General features: G+C 38.5%; 1 protein-coding gene across 2 annotated transcripts in view; it reads right to left on the bottom strand.

The window, feature by feature from the left end:
- LOC126279056 (U11/U12 small nuclear ribonucleoprotein 48 kDa protein-like) overlaps positions 1-20,132 on the bottom strand; it is a 75,296-nt gene extending 55,164 nt beyond the window's left edge. The window contains exons 1-2 of one of the 2 annotated variants that reach the window (XM_049979496.1): positions 20,047-20,132; positions 6,652-6,820 (exon numbers count right to left, since the gene is read on the bottom strand). In XM_049979496.1, coding sequence (XP_049835453.1) covers positions 6,652-6,805 — 154 coding nt within the window. In that variant the 5' untranslated portion in view covers positions 6,806-6,820; positions 20,047-20,132. Of the gene's footprint in view, positions 1-6,651; positions 6,821-19,714; positions 20,008-20,046 lie in introns of those variants that run through there. The other variant, XM_049979487.1, reaches the window with a different exon arrangement.
- Positions 20,133-24,523: the final 4,391 nt, after the last annotated feature.

Below are 24,523 nucleotides of genomic sequence, written 5' to 3'. Positions count from 1 at the left end.
AAAAAGAATCACACAAAATATAAAATACTCTCAACAATTCAGGGATAAAATGAGCCAAGTTTTGTTAGATTAGTGAAGTCAATAGGAATACTGAAGGAGCCAAAAAAACAAGTCTAAAGACACCTGCATCTACCAGGTACTACGGAACTCTGAACCATGTGTCTAAAAATTCACAAACAGAAAAAGAAGTGCAACACCAAGAAGGAGCCGTGTGACAAACGAAAATTGGTAGGCATGTTTCTACATCTGAAAGATGATGTCTATTCAAATTTCTCACCAGTCACGTAAGAGGCGTTAGCAGCACTACAATGAGGATGCAAATAGGCTTTGCTTTAAATACACACTTTATCAGTCATGAGCGTTAATTACCTTTAAGATTGAACATGGTGAATTGATGTTGGTCAAGAATGCCTTTAAGGTAGCAAAGACACCATTATCAACACCTCACGGAATTTTAACAAGGTCATGTCATAGGTTTCTGGGAAGCTGGATGTTCCTTCTGCGACAGCGCACAAAGACTTGGTATGAATGTGACCACTGTACATGTTGCTGGCAGCAGTGGTTACAAGAATGTATGGTCGTATGGAGACGAGGCTGCAGACGGCCAAGTGGCACTAGCGAGAGGGAGGACTCATGTTTGGCATAGGGCTCTGGGGCACTGTAGTAAATCTGTGACAGCAATTTAAGCAGCAGTTGGCATCACAGTGATGCAACAAACTGTTACAAATCAGTTACTTTGAGAACAGCTACAAGCCAGAAATCCTGTAGTGTGCATTCCACTGACCCCAAACCACCGCTATTTGCAACTTCTGTGGAGTCCAGTGAGAGTTCACTGGAGGGCAGGGTGGGAGTCTGTTGTGTTTTCTGATGAAAGCTGGTTCCACCTCACTGCCAGTGATACCTTTGTGTTGCTTAGGAGGAAGCCAGGTGAGGACCTGCACCCAATCTGTCTATCTGCTGGATACGTTGAATCTACACCTGGAGTTATAGTCTGGGGTGTGATTACGTATGACAGAAGGAGCACTCTCTTGGTTATCCCATGCACCCCGACTGTAAAACTGTATGTCAGTCTGGTGATTTGACCTGCTGTGCTGCCATTCATGAACAGCATGAGGTGGGGGAGGGTGGGCCATTGTGATTCTTCGCTCATTATGTGTTCTCAACAGTTCAGTTATTCCATGTTGGTTCCCATTTGGAAGTTCGATAAATATATCCTACAGGTCGGTTGTGGTAACTACAACCCATAGGTAACTTAAGGAAGCATCCCTGTTTCACATAAATGATGCTCTTTTTCTTCTGCACATCATAATGTTCCATTTTCATTTTTTTATGCTTTGTAAGGACACTTCAGTGACATGTTTACTCTAGCTAAAATGAACACAGAAATGAAACTGCATAAAACAAGCAATTTTTACTGTTTACATAAATATGTAATTCTTTTTTTTTCTTTTTTTTCTATTTCATACGTGATGATACCAAAAAGAGAGAGATGCATAAGATGCCATCTCTGACTCCACCCAGAGCAACAAAAGTGATGGGTGTGACACATTGTGGAATACACGTCAATTATACCAAGCTGTGGATTCCAAAGAACAATCCTACTGTGAAAAAGTAATAAAAAGCTGAGCACTAAAACAGAGTGAAGCTGACCACTAAAACTATACACATGCCACAGTGTATGGGATTATTGTAGTGTAGTGTAGTGTAGTTCCTCTGCAAAGCAACTGCCTTTAATATATTGAACAGAACAGACCCACATTCAGAGAGAAGTATTGTAGTAAAGTATAGTGCTTTTTCTTGACTAAGTTCAGTGGCTAGTGTCTTGGGTAATGAACAGAGTATCCAGATAGTGTCTGAAACAGTTCAGATATAATTTTTCTTTGTCATGGAGGAAGTAGTGCCTTAAAATCGAAAATATTTTCATTCATCTCTTTTAGGGAATCACTGAGACAAAGTGAAAAGAAATCTGGTTTCAACTTTGGAATTCAGTATACTATGCCACATGTGCAAGCAATATTTGCAAGAGGTTGCGCATTTTGTTTGAAATAATCTCCTGTTATCATAGCAGAAAAAACACCAAAGAATTAACATTGAGAAAAAAATAAAGTAATATACAAAATGAACTTAAGCTTCAATATCTGCAAAGTATGTTAATTAAATGGTAAGTTGACAACTACAGGCCCTGTTGTTTTAATGAAAGTTTACAACCAGCCTAGCTCATAGCAGTAAAGTTATCTCCCAAGTTAAAATTTTCTATCAGCAAAACCAAATTTACAACGCAAATTCAATCAGATGCATTATTTTCAGGCCCTCTGAGGTTTACACAAAGAAGTTCGCGTAATAGGGAAAGTCACATTTAGGATTTAACATTCACAAACAGCAATGTAGCAAGTAGTGTTATTGCTGCCAGGTGGCTCAAAATTCTCATTTGCATGCACACCAAAATATATCTGAATTCTTCTTCTTTTACGGACTCATTGCGCAACTTCACTCAGTCATTTTCTGGTCATATTCTTCAATAGGTTTCCTTTCGGAATTGCCCAATATCTCTCATTCTTTCTGATCTTTTTCGTTCTTCCTCATCTGTGTGATTCTTCTGTTTTATGACTCTGATACCTTAACCAGGCAAGGTGTCTATCTACCACTGTTCTACCACATACATCGTTTTCTCTGAATTGTAATAATTCCATCTGACCTTTAATAAATTTATACTGTATTACATATGAAGAGTACCAAAACGAGAACACAAAATAAATAATTGCCAGCACTGGGATTCTTGTGTTTGTCCTTGTTAATTCTGAAGGTAACACTGGTGTGCTAGCAATGTTTTGCTATAAGCTTGCATCAGTTCATCGTATGAGGGTTGCTCAGAAAGTAATGCACCACTTTTTTTTCCCTTCAATGAGAATTACACACACAAAAGAATGGTGTTTTATTACACACCCTATTTTTCCACGTAATCTCCATCCCGTTCTGTGGCCTTCCTCCAATGTGAAACAAAAGCATGTATGCCCTGTCGGTATCAATCCTTGTCCTGATGGCGGAACCAGTACTTTTTCCACTACTGGCATCCTTTGACGGCCCAAACAAGTCTAAGTCCAAGGGGCTAGGTCAGAGCTGTAGGGTGGATGTGGTAACACTGTCCAACCCTGTTCTACGATGTGCTCAGCAGTCCTCAGACTTGTGTGGAGCTGAGCATTACTGTGTTGCAGCAAAACATCTCCTGAGTTGCTGCGGTGTCGAAGTCGCAGAAAGTGCATCTTTGGTTTTATTAATGTGTTGACATATGCTTCTGAATTCATGGTACTGCCTCTTGGCATCACATCAGTTAGAATCACATTTTCACAGCTCCAGAACATGGTGTTCATGGCATTACCATCAGAATCAGTTCCTTTGAATTTTGTCTTCTATGGGGAGTGGGAATGGCGCCACTCCATCAACTGTCATTTTGTTTCAGGCTCAAAATAGTGAACACAGGTTTCATCACCTGTCACAGTCAAGGACAAGAAGGCCTCCCCCTCAGTTTCAACATGTTGCAAAAAATCAAGATAAATGATTTTTTGTGTGTGTGTGTGATTTGTTATCCAACATTAGACACCACCGGACCCATCCGGCAAACACATTTGAATATCCAAGAGTGTGGATAACTGCATCCACACTTCCTTTGCTGATTGTCAGATGCAGTGCCAACAGCCAAGTCATAATGTGGCTGTCCTCGCGAGTGACATCATCAGCTCGCTGCAACATGTTGGGCATGACAGTTGTAGATGGTCTCCCCAACCTCTGCAAATTGTGGAGCTCCACCAAATCGCTTTCTGATGACCTCACCCCCAGTGCCCAGAGACTAACTGTACTTTTGTCGACAGCAGATGCTCCACAGACTTTGCACAAGCGTTTGTGAATATTCCCCACAGTTTCTTTCTATGCAGTGAGAAATTCAACGACAGCACTTTGCTTGTAACATACATCACCTACAGACAGCATTTTGAAACTGTCCTGCAGCAACACAATATGCCGGAAGTGACGGAAACTTTGCGCTCATCACTCAGAGACTTCAAATAATATATTTGTACCGTTTCACATTCATAGCATTGTTTTCAGCTGAGGAAACAAAAGCAGTGCACTGCATTCTGGGCAACCCTCATAATAATTCTGCAGAGCTTAGCCATTACCATGTGTGGCGTTGTTGTTAGACGAAAAGAGATTGTCCATAGCCTGATAATAGCTGGTAGCTGGGGGATATATATATATATATATATATATATATATATATATATATATAGAGAGAGAGAGAGAGAGAGAGAGAGAGAGAGAGAGAGAGAGAGAGAGAGAGAGAGTTATTTATCATGAACAACCTGGATTTTAGTTTGTGGAGCTTCTTATAGATAATTAGATGGTTTTCACTGAATGCAAAGATCTTACATCATTTCACATTAAGATTAGTTATACATAATTAGAAACAGTCTTGCAAATATATGGAACAGCAATACGCAAGGACATTAATTGAAACACTTGGGTTGGTTAAACTCTCAGTAAAATAAAGAGCAGGTTTCAATTTACTGGTAAATTTCAAATTATTTATGAAGATATTGCTGCACATCATGCGGACCAGTTTATGATGGAAAAGTACTTAATCCAAAGAAGTAAATATTACTCAGAATTACTTACAAATAGGTTCACTTGCATACAAGGTGCTGTAGTATGCAGAGTTGGAAAGATCTGCATAGGGTAGACTAGCAAGAAGTGGTGCATCAAACCCATCTCCGTACAGAAGACCACAACATTATATTAAATCCTTTGATGTTGGTCCACTTTTCCATACTAAGTTAAAACAAGGTTTATATTACAACTGTGTGACATCAATTACATCAACACATATTGGCAATGTATTGTGTCGTTACCTTTAGATTTATTATCTTTTGTTATATACCAACAGGGCATACGTAGTTTGCATGTGGGCAAGAAAAACTGTATAATTTGGTGGCATTACATCAAATATGATACTTGGTGGCTGGATGGTAGTATGTGTGGTATTGGTATTTCCATGTCAACAGTCTCGCTTATCACAAGACAGGGCATTTGAGCACACTGTGAGAAATGTAATGAAGATGGGAACAATATTGAATCCAAAATAATATCACACTACTTTCTGAAAGCACAAGTCAGTGAAGATTCCGGAAGAATTCTGAAATGTCTGCAATTGGAAATAAAAACCTAACTGTGTTATCAAACAAAACTAAGGTCTTACATCTCGTCTTAATGCAAGTGAATTATTTCAAAGTGAAGTTGGTCTGCTAAGAAAAATGATATTCTTGTAGGAGCACAACAGTTTATCACACAAATGCTTAATGAAACAAGAATATCACTCTGGAATGCAAGAAATTTCTTGATGTGAATCCAAAGCAGATGCAAACAGATACAAATAAAAGAAAAATTGAATGATTTGAGCAACCTCGTCTCGAATCATTCCTGCACTGAGTGGAAGAAATTAGATGATTTACAAGCACAGAATAAGTTATTTCCAGAACAGTCAAATAAAGCTACTGATACAAAAAACAGTTATTGTGAAATAAAGCAATCAGACACAATATCAGCTGAGATAAGTGTTATTGTGATCAAAATGATACCTAAAAGAAATACCTCCATGATCGGAATTTACTTTCTCACTTGAGGATAATTAAGTTCACTCTACAATTCCTTATCTTGTATCTCTAGTAGTTTTCCAGATGGGATGAGAGGGGGAGGGGGAGAGGGAGGAAGAGAGAGAGAGAGAGAGAGAGAGAGAGAGAGAGAGAGAGAGAGAGGAGGAAGGTAGATAGTGTTTAGTTTTGGGAACCACACACAGATTGTACTGTCAGTCAAAGAAATCCACAACTTAAGACTTAATAATGTGCAGTACTTCAGTAACATTTGCAGTACACATTATTTTTTTGCTACTGGTTGCTTAGTAGGAACAGGCATAAGCTTTGTCAGAACCACAAATAGTCAGTAATCTATCAGACCATATTAAATTCTTATGAATAATGTGGTGGAGTTTAAAATTGAATTGAGCAAGTTTCTGCTGAATTTTTCTACTCTGCTGGAGAGTATCTTCATAGAACTTCTGAAACTTAATATTTTATTTTATTCTGTGAGGAATATAGGTACAGCCCTTGCATAAAACGTACATCCCTGACATCTTTGCATACTTCTGACAGCCTTCTACCTTTGACTGAATACAGCTAAGAGGCCATTTTGTAAAAATTCTCCATCAAAACTAGTCAAGCCCAAAGTAAATGCATCACTTTTATGTTCATTTATATATATCAGAAATGTGTTCCAAAAGGAGACAAAGGGATAACTACTACTGGAAGTTATTTGGTCTTCTGATTCAAAATATGTAACTTGTTTTTCGCCTCTCCACTAATTGGAAAAAAAGTAAAATGTTATTGAATTTTGCCATTTTTCAACAAAAATTCCTTTGAATAAGAGGAAATAGTACAGTACCCTGTTAGCTACAATTGTATATCACTTTTAATTTACAGAACATGGCTGCATTAAAAATGGTTTCTTCCTTTTAATAATAACCACATATTTGTGCTGACAAAGAATTTGTACTTGATTTCTTTATACTGTCATCTACATTAAAAAATTCAGAACACTTATACTTACCAAGAACAATAGTAGATCTGTTGTGCTCAGTTACTTCTGGCAATGGCACATCTGCATCACTGTAACCTTCGTTTTTCCATTTGCAATGAGTAACATGTTTGGACAGTCTTTCATTTGGTACCCTGTGTTGGTTACTTATTGGGCAAGTCACCATACTGCTTGAAACATCCTGGAAAATGTCAGTAAACAATTTGTGATGGTATTCAATTCATCCTTTCCCAAACTAGAGAGTAACATATACAAGAAGGAACAAAATAAAAACTGCTGACATGGTGCAGTTTCAAAGCTGCTTTCTGTAGTCACTGCAAACAGCAGAATCACTAAACATTACACTAAAACAGTTTTAATCTCAGTTAGAGGATCATTCGTAAATGGATTTATTCTCATTTACTTTCATAGTTCTTAAAATACACAACTCTGCATAGTATTAAGGAGGCAGAGAAAAGTTATTTTCTGCTATGCACCTCTGCAGTCCCAAATGTGTTTTATCTACTTGTATAAGGTGACACAAATGTGAGGGCATATAACTGTCTTTGCTCAGTGCTTATTTGTTTGTTAGTATAAGTATGCCAGTGTGCCTATTCTACAGGGTGGAGAAAAACTGTGACACGAAATTTTAACCCTGGATAGCTGATGTCAGTGGCAACCAGAATTACTAATGTTGTGTAGGTCGACAATGTACAATTTTTAAACTATAGAAACTAGGCGCCACATGCTCCGACTGGCCATAGGGTTGCCCTGTTGCTGTTCATCGGTTGATGAGCAGCACTATGGTTGTCGGTTCACACATACAAATGTGTGTGCCCCCCCCCCCCCCCCCTCACTGCCCTAACGTTATATGCACATGTGTTGAATAGGTCTTGCTGTTTGTCTCCACCTCACGTCAGAGGCATTCAAACTTAAGCTTCACTTCGGTGCACACACGTCACCTGTGTTTTAGTCATACAGTAAGTATGGCAGCACAGCATCTGTTTGAAGAAGAACAAGGTATTGTTTTTGTTTACGGAGTAACCAACATTAATGCGCATGAAGCTCGACGGTTGTGTGAGGAACAGTACCCAGAAAGGTGCCACACCCACCCACAAATGCTCATAGCAATTCACCGGCGGCTGCTTGGGGAAACAGGCTCATTAGCAGGATATGGTGAAGCTGGAAGACCTTTAACACAACAGGACACTACACTTGAAACTGTTCTTGAGTGCTTCGAGGAAGCACCTACGAGAAGTGCTCAAGTGTTTGGACACGACACGGGAGTCACTATCAGTTAGGCTGGGTGGTCTTGAGGGATGACAGCCAGCATCCATTTAGTTTTCACCCTGTCCAAGACTATCTCCTGTGGCGGACTATGAACACAGGCTAGGGTTTCTGCGATGTGTTGCACGAGATCTTGACTTCCCACCATTGTGTTGTTTACCGATGAGTGCATCTCCCACCGGGACGGCCTTTACAACACTCAAAATGTTCATTACTGGGCAAGGGGAAATCCTCGTGTCACATTTGTCCACAGACACCAGGTACAATTTTCTTTGAACAATTGGGCAGAAATTAAGGGTGACCATCTGATTGGGCTGGTCCATCTACCTCCTCAACTTACCGGGGCGAATTAGGTTCACTTTTTGCAGGAAACTCTACCCAACCTGCTAGAAGATGTTCCCTTGGACATTTGGCTACGCATGTGGTTGCAGCATGATGGGGCACTCACACATAACAGTCATGCTGTGTGCGAATATTAAATGAACTCTTCAACGGCTGGGTAATTGGGAGAGGTGCTCGTAGGACATGGCCCCCGCGATCACCAGACCTCATGCCGTCGGACTTTTTCCTGTGGGGATTCTTCAAGGTTCTAGTTCACACATCCAGACACAAACCACCAAGAAACAATAAGGAATTAATGGATAGCATTCAACATGCCACTAACCACATCAGGGTAATCCCAGGAATCTTTGAAAGAGTTCGGCAAAACAAAATTCGACGTTAACAAGCTTGTGTCATGTCAGAGTGTCGCTAGTTAGAACACCTGCTTTAAGCAAACAATGTCCTAGGTACAAAAAAGGCCCTTTTCAGGGCCAACACAATTTGTAAAAGGCTTTCTGTGTGCAAACTAACAGCTGTTGACAGGCTGATTCCCGGTATGTCTTATCGTGAAACTACAATGGATGTGTTGGGACCCCATCAGGATTCGCCCCGCAGGCCCCCCGGGCGGAAGACCGGCACGTAACCACCAAGTGTGAAAGTCGCCTTGGATACATCACAAACTCCGGCAGGCAAAGCATTCATGGTCATACGTTGTCCAGAGCATCCGGCAAACAGGCAATTCCGTGGCCAATCAGGGCACATGGTGCCAAGTTTTTGTAGTTTAAAAATTGTGTGTTGTCGACCTACATGACATTAGTAATTTTGGTTCCTACTAGCATAAGCTATTCAGGGTTAAAATTTCGTGACACAAATTTTCTCCACCATGTATTACACAATGAACTATTACAACCCCTCTACCACACACACACACACACACACACACACACACACACACACACACACACACACACATGAAGAGGCAATATAACACAACACTGGCCCTCTTTTGCGTCTAAGTGATGTTTTTGGAATGTTGACTGTAGTGACAGACTGGCCTAAGTTCGGTTGAAAGGCAGCAATTTGGTTGTTAAGTTGGCAAAGCAAATAAATGTGAATACAATACCTTAGTTGCAGTAACATAATGATTTTTGGTGCAATCTTAAGACTAGGTTAGGTAAAAGATGACGATCTGTGAGTTGGTAAAAGGGTATCACAGATGTCAATTATATACCAAACGCATTAGCCTGTTATAACTTACCTCTATGTGCCACACTGTAAATTCCTGCATTTAGTTCAATTTACACCCCATCTTTAAACCAATGGCTCATATTGGTTGCAAAACGTATTAAATGATAACAGAATACTAGAAAGCTTTCAAGTGGAATACAAATAATGTAAAGAAATAAGGTAAGCAATCACTGTACTATTGAGATATTGAGCAGTGGACAGGCACACGAACAAGACTGAAATTGTCACTAAGCATGAACGTGCATTCCTATCTTGCAACTCTGTGATCCTCTCATGTTCCTGTAGACTGCTTATCTATTAGGTGAGTTTACTCTTTTCATTATTTAAAGATGCGGAATGTCAAGAATGGAAATGAGCTGGAGTGTGACAGTGGACCAGTCCTGAAATTTTGGTTGTGATAAGAGTGTGATCTGTTCCTTAGCCAGAAGTTTATGCCAGGTTGGAAAGTGATAACTGAGTGTGGGCTAGCGAAGCTAAAGAATGCAAATGTGTGTTGTGATAACACACTGATCCCCATTGTGTCACATTTAATGTGCTTTGTCAATTTTATGGCAACTTTTTCATTAAAACTAAAACACGGTAAATTCAGAAGACATATAGTGTCTGTTACATAATGGGAACATGTGCATATATATTTGTATGTCAGCTTGTCAAAGTATTTCTTCTGAAAGTTAGCAAATTTTTCATTCCCTTTTGTGTGTGCCTCTCAACAACTCCAAGCTTCTGTTATACGGTGAGTGAACTCCTTTAGTACTAAATTTTATACATTCTGCCAGAACTTTCCCCACTCTATAAGTGCACACAGGCATTCTTAGCTACTGTAACTAGGCGTAATGAAAATAAACAGTTTATGATACTTAAGTACGCAAATATCATTACAATACTATAGAGCAACAGTACTCAAATACTATATGGTGAAATATTTATCGAATGGTTCTCCTAAGAATTTTATCACTTGAGTAAAAGGACTGGGCCATCAAAAGGTAATTTCATGGTTAGATGTGTGACATTTTGACAAAAATACATTTGCAAAAAGTATCAAGGATAGCACAACTTGCCTGCTAAAATTTTTAATTGCTTACATTTTAGTAGCCCGTATCTTAAGTAATTCGCACAAAAACTTTGAACAAGTTAAGACAAACACAGATAATGTAAACAAAATTGAAATTTTTCTTGCATTGTAATGAATGGAACCACTTCTTTTCCAGAAAGTAGAAATGTTATCACAACTGGTACATCAATTTTCCATACACCCATCAACCATGGAACTAGCCGTAGTTGGGGAGGCTTGCGTGCCTCAGCAATACAGACAGCCGTACCGTAGGTGCAACCACAACAGAGGGGTATCTATTGAGAGGTCAGACAAATGTGTGGTTCCTGAGGAGAGGCAGCAGCCCTTTCAGTAGCAGCAGGGGCAACAGTCTGGATAATTGACTGATCTGACCTTGTAACATGAATAAAAATGGACTTGCTGTGCTGGTACTGCGAACAGCTGAAAGCAAGGGGAAAGTACAGCCCTAACTATTCCCAACGGCATGCAGCTTTCCTGTATGGTTAAATGATAATGGCGTCCTCTTGGGTAAAATATTCCAGAGGTAAAAGAGTCCCCCATTCAGACCTCTGGGCAGGGACTACTCAGGAGGACATCGTTATCAGGCGAAACAAAATTGGAGTTCTATGGATCAGAGTACGGAATGTCAGATCCGGTAATCTGGCATGTAGGTTAAACATCTAGAAAGGGAAATGAATAGGTTAAAGCTATATATAGTGGGAATTAGTGAAGTTCGGTGGCAGGAGGAACAAGACTACAGGATTATAAATACAAAATCAAATAAGGGTAATGCAAGAGTAGGTTAAGTAATGAATAAAAAAAAATAGGAGTGCGGCTAAGCTACTACTAAAATCTTAGTGAATGCATTATTGTAGTCAAGATATAAACGAAGCCCATGCCTACCACAGTAGTAGTAAAATGCCAACTAGCTCCGCAAATGATGAAGAGATTGAAGAGATGTATGATGGAATAAAAGCAATTATTCAGATAGTTAAGGGAGATGAAAATTTAGTAGTCATGGGGGAATGGAATGTGATTGTAGGAAAAGGAAGAGAAGGAAAAGTAGTAGGTGAATACTGACAGGGGATAAGGAATGAAAGAGGAAGCCGTGTGGTAGAATTTTGCACAGAGCATCACTTAATCATAGCTAACATTTCGTTTAAGAATCATGAAAGAATGTTGTATACCTGGATGAGACCTGGAGACACTGGAAGTTTTCAGATGGGCTATATAATGGTAAGAAAGATATTTAGAAACCAGGTTTTAAATTGTAAGGCATTTCCAAGGGTAGATGTGGACTCTGACCACAATCTATTGGTTATAATTTGTAGATTAAAATTGAAGAACCTGCGAAAAATGTGGGAATTTAAGGAGATGGGACCTGGATAAACTGAAAGAACAAGAGGTTGTAGAGAGTTTAGAGGGAGGATTAGAGAATGATTGACAAGAACAGGGGAAGGAAATACAGTGGAAGAAGAAGGGTAGCTTTGAGAAATGAAATAGTTGGGTAACAGAAGAAATATTGAATTTAATTGATGAAAGGAGAAAATATAAAAATGCAGTAAATGAAGCAGGCAAAAAGGAATACAAACGTCTCAAAAATGAGATGGGCAGGAAGTGCAAAATGGCTAAGCAGGGATGGCTAGAGGACAAATGTAAGGATGTAGAGACTTATCTCACTAGGGGTAACTTAGATACTGAATACAGGAAAATTAAAGAGACCTTTGCAGAAAGGAGAACCACTTGCATGAATATCAAGAGCTTTGATGGAAACCCAGTTCTAAGCAAAGAAAGAAAATCAGAAAGATGGAAAGAAAGAGAGTGTCTATACAATGTATTTGAGGGCAATATCATGGAAACAGAAGAGGACATAGGTGAAGATGAAATGGGAGATATGACACTGCCCGAAGAATCTGACAGACCACTGGAAGACCTAAGTCAACACAAGGTCCCGGGAGTACATTTTCCAGTAGAACTACTGATATACTCGGGAGAGCCAGCCCTGACAAAACTGTACCATCTGGTCAAAATACCCTTAGACTTCAAGAAGAATATAATAATTCCAATCCCCAAAGAAAGCAGATGCTGACAGATGTGAAAATTACTGAACTATCAGTTTAATAAGTTACGGCTGCAAAATACTAACGCGAATTCTTTACAGACGAATGGAAAAACTAGTAGAAGCTGACCTTGGGGAAGATCAGTTTGGATTCCGTAGAAATATTGGAACAGGTGAGGCAATACTGACCCAGCGACTTCTCTTAGAAGCTAGATTAAGGAAAGGCAAACCTATGTTTCTAGCATTTGTAGACTTAGAGAAAGCTTTTGACAATGTTGACTGGAATACTCTGTTTTAAATTCTGAAGGTGGCAGGGGTAAAATATAGGGAATGAAAGGCTATTTACAATTTGTACAGAAACCAGATGGCAGTTACAAGAGTCAAGGGGCAGGAAAGGGAAGCAGAGGTTGAGAAGGGAGTGAGACTGTGTTGTAGCCTGTCCCTGATGTTATTCAATCAATACACTGAGCAAGCAGTACAGGAAACAAATGAAAAATGTGGAGTAGGAATTAAAATCCATGGAGAAGAATTAACTACTTTGATGTTTACCAATGGCACTGTGATTCTGTCACAGATAGCAAAGGACCTGGTAGAGCAGTTGAACAGAATGGACAGTGTCTTGAAAGGAGGATATAAGAAGAAAATAAAAAAAAGCAAAATGAGGATAACGGAATGCTGTGTAATTAAATCAGATGATGAGGGAATTAGATTATGAAATCAGACACTTAAAGTAGTAGATGAGTTTGCTAAATGGAAGAGGACATAGGTGAAGATGAGAAGAGTGATATGATATTGCGTGAAGAAAACACTGAAAACAGTCGAAACAAGGTCCTGGGAGTAAACAACATTCCATTAGAGATAGTGAAAGCTCTGGGAGAACAAACCATGACAAAACTCTTCCATCTGGTGAGCAAGATGTAGGATGTAGGCAAAATATCCTCAGACTTCAAGAAGAATTTAAAAATTCAAATCCCAAAGAAAGCAGGTGTTGACAAATGTGAAAATTACCAAACTATCAGTTTAATAAGCCACAGCTGTAAAATACTAACACAAATTCTTTACAGATGAATGGAAAAACTGATAGAACTCAACGTCGGGGAAGATCAGTTTGGATTCCATAGAAATGTTGAACAAGTGAGGCAATAATGACCCCGAGACTTATTTTAGAAAATGGAATAAGGAAAGGCAAACTGATGTTTCTAGCATTTGTAGACTTGGAGAAAGCTTTTGACAATGTTGATTGGAATACTCTCTTTCAAATTCTGAAGGTGGCAGGGGTAAAATACAGGGAGCAAAAGGCTATTTACAAATTGTACAGAAACCAGATGGCAGTTATAAGAGTTGATGGACATGAAAGGGAAGCAGTGGTTGGGAAGGGAGTGAGACAGGGTTATGGCCTATCCCCGATATTATTCAATCTGTATATTGAGCAGGAAACAAAAGAAAAATTCGCAGTAGGAATCCATGGAGAAGAAATAAAAACTTTGAGGTTCGCTGATGACATCGTAATCCTGTCAGAGACAGCAAAAGACCTGGAAGAGCAGCTGAATGGAATGGGCAGTGTCTTGAAAGGAGATATATGATGAACATCAACAAAAGCAAAATGAGGATAATGGAATGTAGTCGAATTAAATCGGGTGCTGCTGCGGGAATTAGATTACAAAATGAGACGCTTAAAATAGTAAATGAGTTTTGCTATTTGAGGAGCAAAATAGTGATGATGGTTAGAGGATATAAAATGTAGACTGGCAATGGCAAGGAAAGCATTTCTGAAGAAGAGAAATTTGTTAACATCGAGTATTGATTTAAGTGTGAGGAAGTCATTTCTGAAAGTATTTGTATGGAGTGTAGCCATGTATGGATGTGTAACATGGACCATAAATAGTTTAAACAAGAAGAGAATAGAAGCATTCGAAATGTGGTGCTAAAGAAGAATGCTGAAGATTAGATGGATAGATCATGTAACTAATGAGGAGGTACTGAAGAGAATTGGGGAGAAGAGGAATTTGCTGCACAACTTGGCTAGAAGAAGGCATCTGTTGGTAGGACATGTTCTGAGGCATCAAGGAATCACCAGTTTAGTACTGGAGGGCAGTGTGGAGGGAAAAAATCATAGAATGAGACCAAGAGATGAATACATTAAGCAGATTCAGAAGGATGTAGGGTGCAGTAGTTACTTAAAAATGAAGTAGCTTCCACAGGATAGAGTAGCAATGGTGAGCTGCATCAAAGCAGTCTCTGGCATGAAGACAACAACATCAAATTGAGTGAAATACTGTTTCATTGCAAATTCTGTGTTCGCTTTTAGTACAAAAGAATAGAAATTTCTCTAAGCATGCATACCATAATTAAATTCCAGTTTGAAAATATGGTGTGTACGTGTGTGTGTACATTGTACGAAATGGGAGAAATGAAAGGGAATTTACCACAGAAATGAACAAAAAAACACTCAAACAATTCAAAACATGCAATATAAAATGGGGGGAAAATAGGTGTACAAATGAGCAGTTGTTACTAAAATAAAAATTGGTCTTGGTTACTGATCAAATAAGAAGCTTGACTTTCTTCACAATTACTGACACGTCTTCACAAGACGTGTCTTTATTTACTAGTCAAATCCAATACTCCCCACTGGAATGCACATAGCTGAGTAAAACTTTGTTAGTTTCTTCCTCACATTCCTTCACTTCTACAAAACAACCTTGCTTTCTATGTAAAAAGTACAGAACCCCATGGCTTAATGTTAATGGTATCTTTGCTAGATATGAAATTTTCCCTCGCATCTTCTTCTTTTACTTTTTGCTACAGCCAAATTGTCAATGATTCCTCTTTTTCAGAGGTTACAGATACTTTCAACACCGTTCCTTAGCAGATGTTATCACATAATGAACTTTAAAGGGATGGAACTGGTTGCACATTTTTCCTCCAGGTCTTGAAGAAAGGTTTAAGGAACGCCCCAACAGAATATTTGCTACATGGTAAATCATCACTTATAATAATAGGATTGGGGAGAAGAGAAGTTCGTGGCACAACTTGACCAGAAGAAGGGATCGGTTGGTGGGACATGTTCTGAGGCATCAAGGGATCATCAATTTATTGTTGGAGGGCAGCGTGGAGGGTAAAAATGGTAGAGGAAGACCAAGAGATGAATACACTAAGCAGATTCAGAAAGATGTAGGTTGCAGTAGGTACTGGGAGATGAAGAAGCTTGCACAGGATAGAGTAGCATGGAGAGCTGCATCAAACCAGTCTCAGGACTGAAAACCACAACAACAACAACAATGGCATAATTGTGGACGATACCACATTTTAACTGAACAAAATTAGTGAAAATAGCATTCTGTTGCTAATGGCGGAGAGCACTTTGATTTTCAAATTTGCCCACAGCAGTGGAGTTTCCTGCAAAATCCACCAGAAAAAATGCATCAGGATTAACACATGTTCTCTTTACTTCTTCATAGTGCCAGTGACTGATTTCTTTTCACATTATAATGAAGTCTGAATGTTGGCAACTGCATCTGTATTTCTTCTACACAGCCAGCTACAGATCCAGCTTCCATTACAATTTGTGGATGTCCATCAACATCTTTCCATTGAGGTCACTGTATTTCATTATGTATTGTTTCTTCATCACTGAAATATTGTGGATAGAGCTCCCATTGTGTCGTTTTTACCTGTCTGACAGGCCCTCAAAATCTTCATGGTCAAACATAAGGATGACTACTAATCCTTGTACCCTGTATGGAAATACTCTTAACTCTTATCCCATACTATCCACCAAAAATTCATGTTTGCATGGTATCTAAATTCACGTGTGTCGTGGAGCAACTCTTCAGTGGCTTCAGCAATAGTCATCATCTTTCTGTGTTTCTGTGAGACTTCTTCCTTCTCAGTTCGGGGAACTTCATTCTTTTTAACTTGTTCCATGCAGCTAATGTCACATTAGCCCTTTTTCTTCATTCAGACTTTACATTCCTTTTTGAATTTACACACTAGATTCAGCTTTCTCATAAGTTTTGGTACCTCGTCAACAAATAATAATGCTACCACTGTTTCATGTTTCCTTGTGTCTGTCTTACCTCATGTTTTTACCTTTTCTGCTGTCTTATCCTGTCCTGCTCACACTTGAGGTTTCTACATCTACATCCATACTCCGCAAGCCACCTGACGGTGTGTGGCGGAGGGTACCGTGAGTACCTATATCGGTTCTCCCTTCTATTCCAGTCTCGTATTGTACGTGGAAAGAAGGATTGTCGGTATGCTTCTGTGTGGGCTCTAATCTCTCTGATTTTATCCTCATGGTCTCTTCGTGAGATATACATAGGAGGGAGCAATGTACTGCTTGACTCTTCGGTGAAGGTATGTTCTCGAAACTTTAACAAAAGCCCGTACCGAGCTACTGAGCGTCTCTCCTGCAGAGTCTTCCACTGGAGTTTATCTATCATCTCTGTAACGCTTTTGCGATTACTAAATGATCCTGTAACGAAGCGCGCTGCTTTCCGTTGGATCTTCTCTATCTCTTCTATCAACCCTATCTGGTGCGGATCCCACACTGCTGAGCAGTATTCAAGCAGTGGGCGAACAAGCGTACTGTAACCTACTTCCTTTGTTGTCGGATTGCATTTCCTTAGGATTCTTCCAATGAATCTCAGTCTGGCATCTGCTTTACCGACGATCAACTTTATATGATCATTCCATTTTAAATCACTCCTAATGCCTACTCCCAGATAATTTATGGAATTAACTGGTTCCAGTTGCTGACCTGCTATTTTCTAGCTAAATGATAAGGGACCTATCTTTCTATGTATTCGCAGCACATTACACTTGTCTACATTGAGATTCAATTGCCATTGCGTGCACCATGCGTTAATTCGCTGCAGATCCTCCTGCATTTCAGTACAATTTTCCATTGTTGTAACAACCTCTCAATACACCATAGCATCATCTGCAAAAAGCCTCAGTGAACTTCCGATGTCATCCACCAGGTCATTTATGTATATTGTGAATAGCAACGGTCCTATGACACTCCCCTGCGGCACACCTGAAATCACTCTTACTTCGGAAGACTTCTCTACATTGAGAATGACATGCTGCATTCTGTTATCTAGGAACTCCTCAATCCAATCACACAATTGATCTGATAGTCCGTATGCTCTTACTTTGTTCATTAAACGACTGTGGGGAACTGTGTCAAACGCCTTGCGGAAGTCAAGAAACATGGCTTCTACCTGTGAACCCGTGTCTATGGCCCTCTGAGTCTCGTGGACGAATTGCGCGAGCTGGGTTTCACACAACCGTCTTTTTCGAAACCCATGCTGATTCCTACAGAGTAGATTTCTAATCTCCAGAAAAGACATTATACTCTAACATAACACATGTTCCAAAATTCTACAACTGATAGACGTTAGAGATATAGGTATGTAGTTCTGCACATCTGTTCGACGTCCCTTCTTGAAAACGGGAATGACCTGTGCCCTTTTCCAATCCTTTGGAACGCTTCGCTCTTCTAGAGACCTACGGTACACCGCTGCAAGAAGGGGGGAAAGTTCCTTCGCGTACTCTGTGTAAAATCGAACTGGTATCCCATCAGGACCAGCAGCCTTTCCTCTATTGCGTGATTTTAATTGTTTCTCTATCCCTCTGTCGTCTATTTCGATATCTACCATTTTGTCAACTGTGCGACAATCTAGAGAAGAAATCATAGTGCAGTCTTCCTCTGTGAAACAGCTTTGGAAGAAGACATTTAGTATTTCGGCCTTTAGTCTGTCATCCTCTGTTTCAGTACCATTTTGGTCACAGAGTGTCTGGACATTTTGTTTTGGCCCATCTACAGCTTTGACATAAGACCAAAATTTCTTAGGATTTTCTGCCAAGTCAGTACATAGAACTTTACTTTCGAATTCATTGAAAGCCTCTCGCATAGCCCTTCTCACACTACATTTCGCTTCGCGTAATTTTTGTTTGTCTGCAAGGCTTTGGCTATGTTTATGGTTGCTGTGAAGTTCCCTTTGCTTCCGCAGCAGTTTTCTAACTCGGTTGTTGTACCACGGTGGCTCTTTTCTATCTCATGTCTATGAGTTCCAAGTGCTTGTTTTTCTTTCATCCTTTGTAATTTGAACCTTTCATGCTCTTTTGATCGATGTTCTGCATACTTCACTGGATCATGTTTAAGTTTTTCTCTAAACACGATTTCTCGGCACATGACATTCTTAAAATGTCAAATAGTTTACACAGCAAAAGATCAAATACAGAAATAATTACTTAATTCACATAATGTGTAACACTTAAACATAAATGTTAATATAATGGAGTTAAGTAGTGTCACACATGCAACACAAGTCTTAGGCACTATAAAGAAAAATTGACACAGAAAAATATTGACCTTGTGCACAACCTTACTTTCATAAGCTTTCAAACTGATAAGTTCATTCCGTTTGTCAGAACATAAATAAAATCACGTTTGTCTTGCAAGTGTGACAAACAATTGTTAAATTTTCACTTGTTGCAGTAGACATGGAAAAATCACTCTATTTTCTTCAAAATTTCACTGAAATTCTGCAACTTATGAACACACGTTGTGGCACATGGTAACAAAAGAGAAACAAAAGAGCAGATGATCAAGGTAATCAACTGACAAACTGTAAATGCCCTTTACCGAGTAGTTCTACAAAGATAAAGTTGAAATATGTCTACAAGTAGAAACAAAATAATGATATTTTTTTAAAAAATAAGTTGTTTGATTGTGATATCTTCTGCTCTTGAAAAGTTATTATTGCAACTACTTCGAACTATTATAATTTGTTGGTATAAAGGCATCTTTCACATAGAATCATCCATTTGTAAGTTACATAAATGGATAGCCTAAAATAGTGACAACCCTCTCGCCTTCCAGCATTCATGAAATCTTCGGTTATCGTGAATTACGACTTACTTATCTATGGCGAAGATGGAGGACTATGTTTGGTTTAAAGAGGACAATTTGGCTGTGAAAGTGCGAACAGTACAAATGTACTAGTACAGTACATTTCGGGCATGTTAACATGCTAACGTCATAAAGATTACTAATGTGGTTTTCTTAGGGGGTGCACTGTTACGTTTGCTTAGATATTTCAGGTACTTCATAAACATACCGTCGTAAGTATATGATCCCTGTCCCATTCTAACGCTTCTAAAATACTATTCACACTTTCATATGAAGAGTCTATGAACGTCTTCAGATCTTCAAGCTGATTATCTCGTTCTTTCATCTCTTCCATTTTTCATGCGAAATACACTATGTCACTTTAATAACTATGAAACAAAACATTTACATTAACTCTCATCACTTTACGAAAACAAACACTTCCATAGATATTATCCACACGTTAAACACTGTCTCAATCAGTGCCAAAGATGCCATCCAAGCTGCGTGGTTGTCACTGAAATAATAACGATAGTTTTTACATATTTGGCTGTCCCTTACATATTGTTATTCCTCTTTCTTTTTCGTAGCTCTCGAGCTGTAACGATGGCTTCGCCTTGAAACCTTGAATCCAAGACAACTTGTAGAAAGTTACAGCTACCGTTATCTAAGAGATGGTATTGTCGTGTATTGTATCTATTTATTTATTTAGCCATCTATGGATTTTAAAATGTATGGAAGTTGCCAGTTGTGTACATTCATATATTTATACATTTTATTGTTACATGTAGTTAAACTTTGTGACTTATAAGTTATTTACAATCATTTTTGCTCCTTTTCAAAATATTGTGAAGCAAAAGCTATTTACAATCATTTTGTACTAAAGAATTCACTTATAGTGTAAAAGCAATGTTCCTGCAAAAACAATTTAAGATATTTTCTAAAGCAGTACATGTTATCTGCTTCTTTTATTATCTGTGGCAGTTTGTCATACAGTTTTATACCTTCATACAAGAAGCTATGTTGAGTCTTATGTTTATTCTTCCTGTCTAGGTGAAGACAGTGAGTAGTTCTTGTACTATAGTTATGAAAATTGCAATTTGTGCTATAATTTTGAATATTTTTCTTGATGTACGCTATGATTTGGAGCATAAATTCACAAGGAACAGTTAGAATTTTAAATATTTGGAAGAGTTCTCTGCAGTGGGCCCGCTTACTACTTTTTGTTATAATTCTTACTGCTCTCTTTTGCATTTTAAATACTGTTTGTAAATTGTGAGCACTGTTTCCCCAGAAAATAATACCATAACTGATTACTGAATGAACATATCTAAAGTATACAGTTCTCGCACATTCACTACTGCATGTGGATACAAGGACTCTAAGTGTATAACATGTTGTAGATATCTTTTTCGAGAGTTTCATAGCATGTTCATTCCACTTTATTTGGTTGTCAATTTGCAACCCTAAGAATTTTGTTGTATGTACATCATCTATGGAGATATTATCTAGTTTTATATTTAATGTACTATGTTTTCTGTTAATTATAAAGCATATTGTATTTGTTTTCTTTACGTTGCGAGTTACTTTGCTTTCCTGAGAATATTTCTGAACATCCCTCAACACTTCAGTAGAATTTTCCAACATTTGTGCTGGTGTCTTACTGGTGAGGTACTATGTTGCTGTCATCCGCAAACAATATCTTCTTTCCATGGCTGATATGTTGCGGGAAATCATTTATATACACCAGAAATAATACAGGGCCTGGTACACTTCCTTGAGGGACGCCAATATTGATATATTGTGGATCAGATATATGTTTCTCAATGTACTTTGATCCACGGGAAACATGTGTGATCTCTAGTGACTGTACTCTGTTTCCTAGATATGAACGAAACCATTTGAGAGCCACTCCCCTTACTCCTAGTGCCTCTAATTTATGCAACAGCTTCTGGTGGTCAACTGTATCAAATGCCTTAGACAGGTCTAGGAAAAGGCCCGTTACATAGCTGTTCTCATCTAAAACTGTTTTTGTAAATTGGGCTATTGCAGATTCTGTACTTCTATTAGGCCTGAAACCATGCTGGTCATTGCAGAGGAGGTTGAATTTACTTATATAGCTCAAAAGCCTGTTTTTCATTATTGTTTCTATCACTTTGGAAAAGCATGACAATAGGGCTATTGGTCTGTAGTTCTCAATATTTCCTATGTCATCTTTCTTGTGAACTGGTAAAATTTTGGCATCCTTCAGATAGTCAGGGAAGCAACCAGTTTTTAAGGATTCATATATGATTTCTGTTAGTGAAGCTTTGATACCGTTTATGCATTTTTTCAGCACACACATTGGGATGTCATCTAAACCTGCCGAGGTTTTGTTCTTTAATTGGCTTACAACATTGTATACTTCCTCCTCAGTAGTTGGAAGCAATACCATGGAGTTTGCTATATGCTTCTGTATTGGTTGATTAGCACCTTTTGGAAAAATTGTCGATAAGTTCGTTGCAATGCTGCTAAAATACGTATTCACATAATTTGCCAATTCTTTCTGGTTACTTTCTAAGTTTTCTTGTTCCCGATTTGTGTGTTTGTACCTCTCTGTTACACAGTTCCTGTTTCTTTTTTCACTACAGCCCATGTAGCTTTACTTTTATTATTGGCTAAATTCATGAATCTATCGTTGGCTAATTTTTTTTGCAGTGTTGAGTGCCTTCATGTAGATCCTTTTGTAGTTTTTGTAGCAGTGCAAAAAAACCTGGATCACTATTGTCCTTTTTAATGAAGGTTAGGTATTTACAAGTTTGAGCTCTTTTTCTAATTCCTTTAGTGAACCGTTTACTGTTGGTGGATGTTCCAACGGGAATTACTGCTTCGGGGAATGTTTCTTTAAATTTTAATTTAAACTCAGACATAAAATTGGAGAACTTGCTATTCACTTTAGTTTCTATGTGTATTCCTTCCCAACTTTCATGTGCTAACTTTAAGGAAAACACTTGCAAGGCTGATGGAGAGTAAACTCTTTTATATACATGCAGTTTTGATTCTTTTTTTACACAAGCTTTTACTTTTATAATCTGACATAGATGGTCAGACAGTCCCAGATTTTTGACAAGTACATCACAGTTTTCTCTGCATACATCTGTAGCTACATGGTCAATGGTAGATGGGGAATGTGTGGTTATTCTTGTTGCACAGTCGACTAGAGATGATAGACCAAAACTATGTAGGATATTCATAAATGTGTTACTGGTGTCATATGCTTTGTTTGTATTTATGTTAAAGACCCCAAACAAAAGGATATTATGTTTCAGAGTCAAAGCTAGTTCTAGGCTTTGTATCAGTTTTGAAAATAATATCCCTAAATTACCACTGGCATAACGATATACACATAATATAGTTAGTTACTTGGGCATATTTATAGCAACTATCTCTACTGCTGACACTTCAAAGTCTTTGTCTACACTTAGCATGATAATATCATTTCTGACTTTAAATCAATGCCGTTGTTAACATAAATACATGATCCTCCAGCTTTAATTGTGTTTCTGCAATAAGAATATGCTTGGATATATGAGGGTAAATTAATATATAAGATTTCACTTTCTTTACACCAGTGCTCTGTAATACAGATAAGATTTGTAACTCGACTTCCAGCTGTTGCACTTTGTTTTTTACACACTGAATATTTTGGTGGAGTACTGTTAGACATTTAACGTTACTTATCTTGGTGGTTTCTTTTTCGTCATATCTGCAATTAAAAAATCCTTCAGATGGGAAGGACGTGTCCTTTTCCTTCTACTTGCTGCTCCATGGATGGTTGCTTCCATGTCTGCTGCTGCTCCTGCTATTGCTGGGATTTCTGCTGTTACTGCTGTCTGTGATGCTGCTGTTGATGGTGATGCTGTTGTTGGAATTGATGTTCCGATTATAGCTCGTACTGCTGCTCCTGCTATTGCTGGGATTTCTGTTGTTACTGCTGTCTGTGATGCTGCTGTTGATGGTGATGCTGTTGTTGGCATTTTTGCTTCGATTATTGTTTGTACTGCTGCATTTTGTGTAACTGCTAATGGTTGTGTTTGTTCTGCTGCTTTTTTTGTTGTTGGTATCATTTGTGATGAGGTGGCTCCTCCGTTTTGAGTTGATACAATAATAGGCATGATGTTGTTTTTTATGTACATCATCTCTGCCATATCATTTATTCTAGAACCTATGAACTTTTTCCCATGAATATTTAAATTCATACCATGCCTGGTGAAGTGTTTCCCTCCCAAGAATTTCACATCTAGGAAGTTTGTGTTTCTGTATGCTTCGCATATTTTGTGAAATTTCTGTTGACCTTAATAATTTCCTGGTTGACACATGACGTTTCTAAGAGCTCATATCTGTGTGGTATTCCAGTCATTATTACACTTTCATTTCTTACTGTATCTGGGGTTTTCCGGAGGTCACAGACGGTAATTTTTAGTTCATTGCAATAAACATCGTTTGCACCACCAATTATAACTAAAACCCGATTTTCTTGTATAGTGTTAACACGCTTTATGTTCCTTACAACTTCGTTCATAGGGGCCCCAAGTTTTACATAGCTGGTAGCTCTAAGATTATGTTCGTTTTGCAAGATTTTTCCGAGATCGCGCCCATGACTGTCTGACTAAACAACTAACTTGGATTTCCTAAGATATGTATTTTTGCCATTACTGCCTTTTGGGGCAATGCTATTTCTATACTTTCGTATATCAGCAGCGTCTGTTAGATGGCAATCAGTATCATTAAAGTCTTCCTTGTTTGCTTTTACACCGTCTAGAATGGCGAAATTGTTCTGTAGTTTTTTAGACCTAGGCCTGTTGTAAGCACTTTCTGAGTCACAGTTTTTGTTTTCAAGAGGACTCCTCAATACTTGCTTTAGATTTTCCAGAAATTCTACGTATTTTCTAGCTGCATTTATATCACATTAGAGCACATGTAACACATTTAGTTCAATTTCGGCACTGCACATTTCCGCTGCTACTTGGAGACCATTACACAGTTGACCACAATCGAA

This window comes from Schistocerca gregaria, chromosome 1 (genome assembly GCF_023897955.1).
Source record: "Schistocerca gregaria isolate iqSchGreg1 chromosome 1, iqSchGreg1.2, whole genome shotgun sequence".
NCBI lineage: Eukaryota > Metazoa > Arthropoda > Insecta > Orthoptera > Acrididae > Schistocerca > Schistocerca gregaria.
This window is presented reverse-complemented; position numbering and strand designations above follow the sequence as displayed.